The following is a 12,580-nucleotide window of genomic DNA, read 5'->3' as shown; positions in this document are numbered from 1 at the left end:
TTTTAATAAGAGTGTTAATGCTACACAGTGGAACTGCAAACTAAATGAGAAAATCGGGGATTACAGAGGATCCTTCTGCAAACATTTCTTCCCGCTGTGTAGCTTCTCTCTCCCAAATATAATTTTACCAGCTGCTTGCAAAACCTTTTTTGCACAGAACAGAGCATGTTCTGTGTAAAAGAAAAGCAGACCATAAAATTCCAAACCAGCTTGTATTTACATGATTTTGTAATTCAATATTCCTGTTTATAAAATATGTATGCCCCTTCTTCTGTTCAAATCACCTCAGAATGCCTTACAATTTAAGAGCATTAGAAAACAAATAAACAATGAAGCAAACAGCACCAGCATAAAGCACAGAAGCAAAGAAACATCAGACAATACAGCATCAAACACCATAAAGATCAACTAAATGCATTTTAAACATAATATGTGTGTGCTAAGAGAGGCACTCTTCCCAGAGCTATAATCCCATAAGTGGAATGTTAAGACAGTCTAATTCTACAGTCTCACAGGGCAGAGAGGCACATAGACAGCATATTCCGATAAATTCAACATGGAGATAGAATCACATTCCTTGATATTTCCAGGTCCCAAATGTGAGGGGGCTTTTTAAAATGCAAAAACAAGCACTTTGAACTGAAGTAATAAACATTTTGGAACCAGCATAGCAGACACAATCCTGTTATTGCTTTAATTGAAGTGGCTGGATACTTTCCAAAGGCAGCCCCCCAAAAAACATGACTGACTACAGTAATCTCAACTGTGGCAAGATGTTTGGTTGCTAAAACAAACTGAAAGTAGAATACCAGTCGAAGCTGTGCAGAACTAGTACCTAGCTATCAGAAATAATGCTAGATCCAGGAGGAACCTCAATTTGTGCATTTGTTCCTCAAAGGGAAATGCAAACCACCTAACTAACAATGATGAACACCTCTTCTCAAAGGAGCTTCTAAATACAACCATCTGTACTGTTGTCTTATCTGGACTGACCTTTGGTTTTTAAGTCCACTCATATGGAAAGGAGACAAAGTTGGTCATCAATAGTTTAATAATGCCACGCCTGAGGCTGGAGGTGGCCTTTTTAGTTTCTCTCATTTTTCAAACAGCCAAGCAGACATGCTCCTGCTATTATTTCAAAATATAAAGCACCTCTTTACTAAGTAAACACTACAACTCTCCTAGACAGATTTTATACCATCATCTCCAGATTTCTGCTTAAGTTTACTCAACTTGTTCTTCACTATAAAACAGATGGGAAAAGCAGGCAGCCCTCCAAGTCTTAGCAATTTCAGCCATCACTAACAATATTGAAGAATCCTTGGAGTGGTTGGCCAACATCATCTAGTTATAGGAATCTCACCATTGATGTACACCAGTGGTTCCCAACCTTTTTTGACCAGGGACCACTATGACCAGGAACCACTTGACCAAGGACCACTTTGACTAGGGAAGACTCTCCAACATTAATACCAAAAGGGTTTCAAATCGGTTTTTGGTCAACTTTAGATTCAGTTTGGTTATTTGGAGTGCTGATTCGGAAAATTGCATTGGATAAATCACATCAGTTCTAGTTTCTTATACAGAACATATACCATCCAGTAGTCGGCATCTGCTTGCCCACAGAAAACCATATTTAATAATCTAGATACAATGCAATTTTCTGAATCAGCACCCCAAATAACCCCAGGAACCAGACTAAAAACGAAGACACCAAGGTGCTCCCGCTTCCAGGTGCCACATGGAGTTGATCTGCTCAGGGGGAAGGGGGAGGAGGAAAAGCAACTGTCAGGAGGAATGTTGTGCTTTCATGGGTAGTCAACCTCTCCTCTCCCAACATCCCTGTTGCCTTGGAATTATAACAGGGTTTTATGAGGCCAGTTTGTTCTCGTTGCAATGGTGTAGTAATGGTGAGGCTGTGGACCATATTTTAGTTCTTGGGGACCGCTGGTGTTCCACGGACCATAGATTGGAAACCACTGATGTACACAATGATCCTTAAATCATCCTGGAGAAAAATCCTTTTGATTCAATATTTATTTTTAAAACACTCTCTCTATCACAATCCATGCTATGTGGTTGAGCAACGATATGTCTGTAAATCTGTTTATCTGTAGCAATACCCTCAGATGAACTAATATTAATACTGCTACATATTATAGGGTTGATACCAAAGAGGTACAAGTGAATACAAAAGAAAGTAGGAACATGCCTTCATGCTGCGGTTTTTTTTCCTCATAAGCACACCAGCTAGCTTTCTTCAACCTTGCATTTATTTAAACAATTAAGCAAAAGAGGTTAAATATAGAAAGCAGGATTATGGAGCTGGAAGGAGAAATAGCACATATCGGGATATTTTATGGAGCTGGTTTTTTAAGCACTGAACTTTAAATTAGCCCGTTAGTTTCATAGTTTACGAAATGTAAGGCATAAATGAACAAAGAAATAACTGTGACCATAAGAATGTAAGCATCTCCAATTTATAAAATTCACCAAAAATATGAAAAGCCTTATTAAAAATAACCTTTGCAGTGATAAAGTAGAACCTCAAAATCAGTAAAGCATAACACAAAAATATGTTAGGTTGAATAAGTTATATTCTTTTTTCAATCTAACCAACAGAAGCCTCTATACTAAAACACTTTTTTTTCTTACAGCATAATTGGCAAAGGGCATCTGCAAACATGAAGCTGGCAGTATAAGTGTTATTCATCTTCTCAACAAACAATTTGGCCACAGTGAGTGACTAGTATTCTGAATCATCATGTCTGAGCCTATAGCTCATACAATGGCTGTTTTCACCTCCTTCCTAATCATAGACAGTACTGTACAAAGCCAGAAAAAAGTACTAAAATTCATGGAATAGGTAGAATATATCTTGTGGATGAAAACAGCACATACACCAAAGATCACTACTGAAGGGCCCAAACATCATGCTGGTTTCCTACATATATATACACACTAGACAATTTTGAAGTTGTTGGTTAATGAGCTTGTAAAATTGGGAGTGGTTGTATTTTCACCTTTTGTGTGTAGGAAATCCAGAGCAGAGGCAATATCTCTCACCACCCTGCTGGCTTCTCTCTCATTAAAGTGCTTTTGCTCTTGTATGTGGGCCAGGATAGAACCTGTGAATAAAAAAGGGCAAGCAGGTGCTTTTGAGAGAGAGAGAAAAAAACAGACAAAGCTACTTGAAAGCAATCTGTTCTAGACAGAAACAGTAGTGGGAATGAATACTTTTGAATAAAATTGAATAGCATGGCTCTGAATTCAGCATAAATGGGGCAAAGGTAATTACTGTACAGAAAGTGATGTAATGGTTAACAATTTCACAACTCAATTATAGGTGCAGAAAATGCAGTCTGATTTATGTATGTTGATTTCAAGCAAGTCCCGAGGTGTCTGAATATTGTACGAGTCCTGAGTTACTTGGATATTGGGCATGCAACACAACTGTCTTAAGGTAAAAACTGAGAATCCCAAGAGATGGTTTCTTAATTAAAAGGGGAAAATGTTTTAAAGTAATGAAATATTTTGTATGATATTTAATGGTAAAAAGAAAAACATATATCTGAGCTGAAAAACAAACAAGAGAAAATAAGATTTTTTTCATTGTAAGATTTCTTCTGTACAATAATTACCTTTGCCCTTGATTTTCTATATTATGCATCTGAGTGTACTTTACTCAACATCTCACACCCAAACTTACATTTTTCAGCTGTCGTTTAGTTCTCCAGCCACTTATGACTAGTTGTTCCCATGTCAGTACAGTAATGAAACTGTTCTAGGATGTAGTCTGAACTTCAAAGTTTCTGAACCTATCAAGGATCGGTTCCAACACTTTTGATATCACCTTTAAAGTTTATAGTTTAAAATGAAGCAGATTCACTGTCTCACTATTACAGATGCCACCATATTCTAATACTATTCTAAAATAGAGAAAAAAGATAAAGGTTTCCCCTGATATTAAGTCTAGTTGTGTCAGACTCTGGGGGGGGGGGGGGGGGTTGCTCATCTCCATTTCTAAGCCAAAGAGCCAGCATTGTCCGTAGACAACTCCAAGGTCATGTGGCCAGCATGACTGCATGGAGCACAGTTACCTTCTTGCCAAAGCAGTACTTATTGATCTACTCACATTTACATGTTTTTGAACTACTAGGTTGGCAGAAGCTGGGGCTAGCAACAGGAGCTCACCCCATCTCACAGATTTGAACCGCTGCCCTTCTGGTCAGCAAGTTCTGCAGCTTAGCGGGTTAACCTACTGCACCACTGTGGCTCCTTAAAACACGAGTGAGATACAGTTATTCTGGCAGACAAGGGAAATAATATGTGACATGTTGGTAAGAGTTGTGGGTTATGGCCTATCTCTGATCCATCAAAAGATCTCTAATGAATCATGTAGATTCTGAACCTAGTTTTTAAGGCTTAGTCTATCAGGACTGGCAGAGAGGACTTTCTTATGAATGATGCACGGGACTAAGAATGAGCCAACGCAGAACAACAGGCATACACAATTTTGCTGATGAAAAGATGACATGGTTTCTTTTTCTAAAAGGTTTTTAATTTTTCCATGTCAGGAGCCACTTGAGAAACTGTAAGTTGCTTCTGGTGTGAGAGAACTTGCCGTCTGCAAGGATACTCAAACGTTTGATGTTTTACCATCCTTGTTGGAGGCTTCTCTCATGTCCCTGCATGGTGAGCTGGAGCTGGCAGAGGGAGCTCAACCCACTCTCACTGGATTCAAACTGCTGACCTGTTGGTCAGAAGTCCTGCCGGCACTAGGGTTTAACCCATTACACCACCGGGTGCAATGGTGTAGGCAAAGGAATCTTGTCTAATACAATTTTTATTTTAGGCACAGACTGCTCAACACACAAGTAGAGGAAGGGAAATAGTCTTAGAAAAGACGATACTGGTTAAACATTATAAATCCAACCTAGATAAGCCATATTCATCACTTGTACATACTGTTTCATCTCCCTTTCAAGGAAAGTTTTGAATTAATGCATACAGAAAGATATGCTGCAGTTAATTCGTTATGCCCTAGTAACAGCCAGGATAGATTGTTGAAATTGGTTATTTACATAACTATCTCAAACAAATATAATGGGTCATCCAGATCCATGGAGGGGTAAGGTTCTTGGATCACTCTTGGATACCCCCCCCCCCCCCACAAAAAAAATAGATAATTGCATCCCAAAGTGCTCAGAGATGCTTCAGTGCATCTGCACTCATACTGCCAATATTTTATGTATAGGATGCATGAATATATCAGGGATCTAAAGCATGCATATCTCAAGGATCCACTGTATTTTTTTACACAGCTCCCAGGCCTTTAACCAGTAGTGATCATCATGATGTCTAGAATATTAAAAGACTTCCACTGCTGCTTATTTCTTTTCAGACTGAAATCAAAGTGCTGGCTTTGATATTTAAAGGCCATAAAAACTTGCCCTGCCAAAGGCAATTCCCTTTTAACGTCCTTCAGCAAGTGACACCATCTTCAGAGTGATGAGTAGAAAGAGAGCTTCTTTATATAGAAGTGTCATATTCTGAAATTGTCTCATACAACACACTTCTATTTTAGACAGCATTCAAATTCTGACCTGTTTTTCTGAGTTATAATGACCCTTAAGATTCTTCTGTTTTTATCTCCTCCTGCAGTGTTTGATGAGTTTATTGATTTAGGTACATTTTATGGCATTTTATGTTAGTGGTCTTGAAAGCTTTTGATGTCAAAGCATGAATTTAAAAATGCTATTTAAAACAGAAAGCATGCTATAGTCATGCAATATACCCTTCAAAGGAACAAGAGGGAGGAAAATAAAGAAACCACTGCAGAAAGCAGGGTGAGTCAAAACGCAAGCTCTGATACAAAATTGGAGGGTGAAAAAATTGAGGTGGAGGAGGGACATAACTTTGCTCTTTCTGTGGTGCAAACATAAGACCCTGTTCTTTGAAGTCAGACACAACTTCTTTGAATGGTCAAAAACTCATACACATGGGACATATCAGAAGAAATGAATCTGCGTGAATAGCGAGGCGAAATGTAGCAAAAGCAGTCAGGGGATATAATGCCAAGTTGACCAAATAATATGAAAAAGACTGCTGGGAAAACCTATCAATATAACTTAATCCATATTTATGCTCTGATTACAGAGACAAAAGAAGAAAAATTCAAAATGTTCTATGTAGGCATCCAAAGCTGACTGCTAGATTGGTGAGATTTTGCAAACACTATCCATTTGCAGAAGGAAGCTATGGCTATCGTTTACATCTATGTTTAATGGCCATTTGTAGTCATGTTCAACAATGGGATAAATCCAACTGGTAATCAGACTAGAACAGACCTAAGGAATCAGTGGAAATTTTGTGAATCAAGTACCAATGATTAAATGGGTCCAAGGAGGCATCTACAAATTAGAACTAATGGCACCACTTTCATTGCCACAGCACAATGCTATGGAATCATGAAAATTGTAGTTTTACAAGATCTTTAGTCTTCTCTTCCAAATAGTTCTAGTGCTCCACCAAACCAAAAACTCTCAGAAATCCACAACATGGAGCCAGGGTGGCTAAAATGGTGTCAAACTGATTTAATTCCAGTGCAGATGCACCCTAAATTGGCACTAACAGTTCAATACTGATTCAGTATTGGAGATGTATTGGATTGACCCTACAATTCAGAGCTACTAATGCTATTTGAGTTCTCAATCCTTCAAAACTGAAATGTCAGATTTGAAGCACTTTGGAAGAGACTGGGCAGTTTTCAAGGATCTCTAGTCATCTGATGTCAGGAGAACAAGGGAAGCAAATAAAGCTAGTTTATGAACTAGGTTCTCATACCTCACAACCTCTGAGGATGCTTGCAACAGATGCAGGCTAAACGTCAGGAGAGAATGCTTTTAGAACATGACCATACAGCCCGAAAAACCTACAATAACCTAGGTTCTCATATTTTTCTTACATATTTGCTATTATTTTATCTAGAGATGTCCCTGGTGACTTGCAATTAAATGAGGAGGCAGTAAAGTTTTATTTTAAGAGCACTGCTTTCAATATGTGCTGAAATGCTTCTGTTAAAAAATATATAGTTTACACGTTCTTATGTGATCTCTAAAATGTAACAATGTATATTATCATGACAATTCTGGAGCCATTTGTAACTTTATCCCACTGTAAGTCTTATTTTTCAAGATGCAAATTATATTATAATTGCTGCAAAATGCTAATAAGTGTGTGCTCATTTCCCCTCTAGTTTTTGCTCTCAAAATTAGGTGCCACTAGTATATCACCTCAACAAGCCTAACATTTAGTGTGATGCTAATTACATTTTTTTAAATGTGCATATATACCTCCACGTAGTTTTTCAAAGACAAGGTAATACCTTGAATTGTCTTCAAAAAATTCTATCAATTCCAAAATGTTCCTGGGGAGGAGGGAGAGAGAAAAGGGGGAAATTATACTTTTTCACAGAATACAACAAAAGAGTTACAGTATTACTAACAGGCAATACTACCGAACTCTCATAATCAGAGGTCTAATGGCCGAATTGCTGGTTTATCAGTGCAAAATCAGTATAATCATAGTGTGCCTATTACACATCTAGCGTTCACTAAGTGAATTCTACTATTTCAATTCCATAACAAAAAAAACCATACCATCATTTACTAAGTCTGACTATAGCCCTTCCTAGAATTAAACTGGATGACCAGAAAACTTCTAAGTCTGTGATTAAAGTAAAAATACAATCTACTGCATTCTGATATGATTGAGAAAGAGCACTGGTTCTACTTTAAGTAGAGTACAAAGGCTATCTAATCTAACCCCTGCCATGCAAGAACATACCACAAAAGCACTCCTGAAAGATGTCCATCCAAGCTTTTTTTCTTAGTCTGTCATTTCTCAATCTTCTTTTCTTTGAGCTAAACATATTGAGCTCCCTAAATCATTTCTAATAAGTCTTGGTTTCCAGATCTTTGATCATCTTGGCAATTCTCTTTTTAAACCATAGTACCCAAAACTGGAAGCAGGATTCCAGATGAGGTCTGACCAAAGGGGAGACTAATACTTCCCTCATAGAATCATAGAGGGCAGCAGACTGAACCCTGTGGCTGTTGAATGTAATTTGCCAAGTCACAATACTTTAGCTATGGCTTCTCCCACAAAAATAAGTGACCTAAGAATGTGTAGGTGGAAATACTCCACACTAACCATTTATAAACATATCATCAAACACAATAACACTTTCTTACTTGTTACCCTGACACTGATACAAAGTCTCCACCTCTCGGAAAACCCGACTCCGACTATGTCCTGCATGTTTTTCAATTATCTGTTACAAAAATGGAAAATAGGATTTAAAAGTAAACAACCTACTCCGGGGCATTATTTTTCAACTTCATTCAAGGTTTTAATAGAAGAATAAGAGGAACCAACATTTCAGGGATATGTCTTACAGTCTTACAGTTACGCATACCATCCGAATATTCTTCCTTCATTACAAAGCTCCTTCAAACAGATTAAGAAACTGGGATGAGTTCACACACTGTGAATTGATTTATCCCTTTTACTTTTATTTCTGTCAAACAGGATTTTGTGCTGGTTTTCTAAACAATGCAATCTGTTTGATCAGATAAGAATCTGGTGCATTAGAAATAATGGGTTCACAAGGGAAATGTTATCTGCCTGAAAATGCATTCACCTCTTTAAACTGGGATATTTTAACCAGTGTTACTCAAAATAATGGCCCTTGGACAAGCATCGATCCCTGAACCATTGCTGGATACTCCCTGGCATATTTCCAGGAAATAGAGAAAAACATTGTACTCAAAGGATGCATGTTGGAAAATAATAAATTCTGGTCTCACACATCAAACAGCCTGAGAAATAGTGGTTTAGACATCCCAAACCAGGGTTTGGAAAATTGGGAATGAGTACATGACATTTATCATTACGAACTTTCTGGCTGTGATCAAAGTGTGGGTCACCAATTCTGATGTTAAAATTAACTATGATTTGATGAAGTCATGACATTGCCCATCAAGTGAAGTGTGCACAACAGGGAAGGAAGAGGCACCGTGTGATATAAAGATGAGTAAGCAGAGACATGACAGAGATTAATAATGCTACGCAGGGTGTACAGAAAACAGGTAGGGAGAAGCCTTTCCCTTATATTTCTCAAACTTTGAGTCATCTACTGAAACTAAATTGTGAAAGATACACAAAGAAGGAAGCATTTCTTAATGTGGTTTATAGTTTAAACTGTGCAATTCGCTGTTACATGACTGCCAACTTCAACAATGAATTAGAAAAATTTGTGCAGGTTAAGAGGGAAGCAATGGCTACTAATCATGGTGGCAAGATACAATTACTATGAGAGTCAGTAAGGCTCTGCACATAAGTTGCTGCGAAGCAGGACTTGGCTAGAGCTTTTGCACTCACATCATACTGATAACCTCCCCATTTGCTTGGACACTGTATGAATAATGGACTAGACAGGTATGTTTGTAGGCTACAGAATAACTGGCTTTTCCCTAATTCTCCATATCATAGTTAGAGGGACTGGGAATACTATTTGTTCATGCATTTAATTTATATTCTTTCTCCAAATTTGACACCCCAAACATCTTAAAGTACATGTTAAAACGAAATATCAGAACACATATGCAGTACTGGATAAAACAAAAAGATAGATAAAGCACTATATAATACAGGGGTTAAAAAACAATTAATCAAATTTAATTTAATTTAAACAGCTTAGAAAACTGGGTTGCTGTGAGTTTCCCGGGTTGTATGGCCATGTTCCAGAAGCATTCTCTCCTGACGTTTTACCCACATCTATGGCAGGCATCCTCAGAGGTTGAGGGGTCTGTTGGAAACAAATGAGGTTACACCTGTGAAATGTTCAGGGTCGGAGAAAGAACTCTTGTCTGTTTGAGGCAGGTGTGAATGTTGCAATTGGCCACCTTGATTAGCATTGAAATCTCACAGCAACCCAGTGATTCCGGCCATAAAAGCCTTTGACAACAGCTTAGAAAACATTTCTAGTGAGTTCTTGGTATCCGCCGGGGACACCAAAATCTGTGGATGCTCAAGTCCCATTATATATAATGTTGTAATAAAATGGTGCCTCTTATATATGGCAACAGAATCCATGTCTACAGAGGGCTGACAGTAAATATAAAAGTATGGCGCACGCCCCATTGAAAGACTGCCCTGTTACAAACAATAAATAATAGAAACCGTGTCTTAAGCAAAAAGATGGAAAGAAGGCAGCCGGGGGGGGGGGGGGAATTAACCTAGGAAATTCCATAGCTAGATGTTAACCATTAAGAAAGCCTTTTTTCCATGTCCTCATCAGCCATGTCTGTGAGACTGCCATAATCATATAGGCTGATAACGGCTGTTTTGCATAATCCAGACTCAAATTGTATAGCAATTAACTTTCGACTATACCTGGAAGCATACTAGTAGCCAAAGAATTCACATATTTACTATGGTCTACATTTGTTATCATCATGTACTTTCAGTACTGAAGCATCTATGAAGGGAGACTTTAAAAGAACCGTGGGGTACTTTTACTTACTTTGACTGCATATTCCTTCCCATTTTGCAAGCTGACTGCACCCTGTACCTTGGCATAAGATCCCTCACCCAGCAACTCCGCAGTAAGTTTGTACAAATCTGCCCCAAAAAAAGCCAGCACATAGAAATTGTTATTAAGGGAAACTACAGATTTTTAAAATCAAGTCAGAAGCTATTTGAGAAACTGCAAGTCACTTCTAGTGTGAGAGAATCAGCTGTCTGCAGAGACGTTTCCCGGAGATGCCCCTATGTGTTACCATCCTGTGGGAGGCTTCTCTCATATCCCCACATGGAAAGCTGAAGCAGACACAGAAAGGAGCTCACCCCATCTAATGGATTCAAACTGCTGACCTACAGGTCAGCAGTTCAGCCGGCAAAAGGGTTTAGCCTATTATGCCACCATGGCTCCTATAGGGAAGTTACAGTGACTTCTATGGACAAGCAACCAAGTTAATGAGTATTCTAACAGTAATATAAAAATAAATAAACCTCTCAGTTGTAAACAAAATTGAGACAGAAGCTTTAGTTTCATAATCAATCTGTTCTCATCAATAAGTCAAAATCAAGAGTGTGGCAGTAAAGTTTAAATCTTTGCCACATTAAAAAAACACAAACTTCAAAAAGGCTGTGATACCAAACAAAAAGGCTGGTATAAATATTTCAAGCTCACTTGCAGCTTATTCTCCAGGGAGCATTTGAGACAGTGGTGCTGTTTCATGTTAACATCTTAAAATAGCTACAAAACTGTTTGTCCTAAGCAAAGAAAAAGATGAATTTATTTATTTGGGTTTACACATAAGACACAATCCAAAATGGATAACATTCTAATATGTCTCCCTGAATTCAGTGTATTCAGTGCAAAACAGTCTAAAGCACAAGAAATTAAACTGACTGCTCCAATTTAAATCCACACAGGATTGAAACCAGGGAAGCCCTCCTCTCGATCCCACCTCTCTCACAAGCTAGGTTGGTGGGGGTGAAGGAAAGGGCCTTCTCGGTAGTGCCCCCAACTCTGGCATGCCCTCTTCAAGGAAACCAGCAAGCACCCACTCTCTTAATCTTCAGGAAGAAATTAACACCTGGCTATTTAAGCAGCCATTTGACAATGGCTAAGAACATCAACCATCTTAGCAAGACTCTGAATGGCTGCTAGAACCATAGAAATTGGCTGGTTCAAATTGTGTTTATATTTTTACTGTGTTTAGAGGGCAAAATAGCTTTTAAATTCATTTTTATTAAATTTTATGCTATTGACTTATTTTATTAAGTGATATGTATTAAGTGATATGTGTTTACTGTCTGCATTATATTATTTACTGTATTTGTTTGTTTGTTGTAAGCCGCCCAATGTCCCTTCGAGGAGAGGGGGCAGAATACAAATAAAGCTTGTTGTTGTTGTTGTTTTGAAATAATAATAATAATCTGAAATAATGTATATACTGATAAGTTGACCTCGTGTGAAAATCAAGGGCAGATTTTGGGAGCAAAACTATGGATTTAGTTTTGATATGACCCTTGGGTAAGTCTAAGGGATTTATCTTTCCATGGAGAGGGGAAAGCACCAATGCTGCCTCATGGATAGTTTTTCTAGCCATTTCTCCATCTAAGCACCCTGAAAAACAAGAAGTAGCATCATGGCAGAGCATACCACCCCCCTTTTATGCCAGGTCCACTGGCTGCCGGTCCATCTCCAAGCCCAATTCAAAGTGCTGGTTTTGATCTATAAAGCTCTATATGGTTAGGGCCCAGCTTACTTGTCCGAACGCATCTGCCCCTATGTCCCACCTTGCAATTTAAGATCATCCAGGGAGGCCCTGCTCCTCTTGCTCCCATCAACAGCGCAAATGCAGCTGGCGGGGATGAGGAACAGGGCCTTCTCGGTTGTGGCCCCCTGCCTATGGAACACACTCCCAAAGGAGGTAAGATCTCCCTTGCTCCGGACCTTTAGAAAAAAAATTAAAATCATTTTTCTGGGACCAGGCCTTCAGACAAT

The 12,580-nt window shown here is 38.5% G+C and overlaps 1 protein-coding gene across 3 annotated transcripts in view; it reads right to left on the bottom strand.

Moving 5' to 3' along the window:
- Window positions 1–12,580, bottom strand: part of MKNK1 (MAPK interacting serine/threonine kinase 1) — a 41,263-nt gene that overhangs the window by 13,156 nt on the left and 15,527 nt on the right. For 2 of the 3 annotated variants that reach the window (XM_060773446.2, XM_060773447.2), the window contains 4 exons: window positions 10,589–10,686; window positions 8,256–8,335; window positions 7,356–7,429; window positions 3,024–3,128 (listed from right to left, as the gene is read on the bottom strand). In XM_060773446.2, the coding sequence (XP_060629429.2) occupies window positions 3,024–3,128; window positions 7,356–7,429; window positions 8,256–8,335; window positions 10,589–10,686 (357 nt within the window). The remainder of the gene's footprint in view (window positions 1–3,023; window positions 3,129–7,355; window positions 7,430–8,255; window positions 8,336–10,588; window positions 10,687–12,580) is intronic. The other variant, XM_067467898.1, reaches the window with a different exon arrangement.

The sequence above is a fragment of the Anolis sagrei genome, chromosome 4 (assembly GCF_037176765.1).
Source record: "Anolis sagrei isolate rAnoSag1 chromosome 4, rAnoSag1.mat, whole genome shotgun sequence".
NCBI classification, from domain to species: Eukaryota; Metazoa; Chordata; class Lepidosauria; order Squamata; family Dactyloidae; genus Anolis; species Anolis sagrei.
Note: the sequence above shows the minus strand (reverse complement) of the source record. Positions and strands in the feature narration are given on the sequence as shown.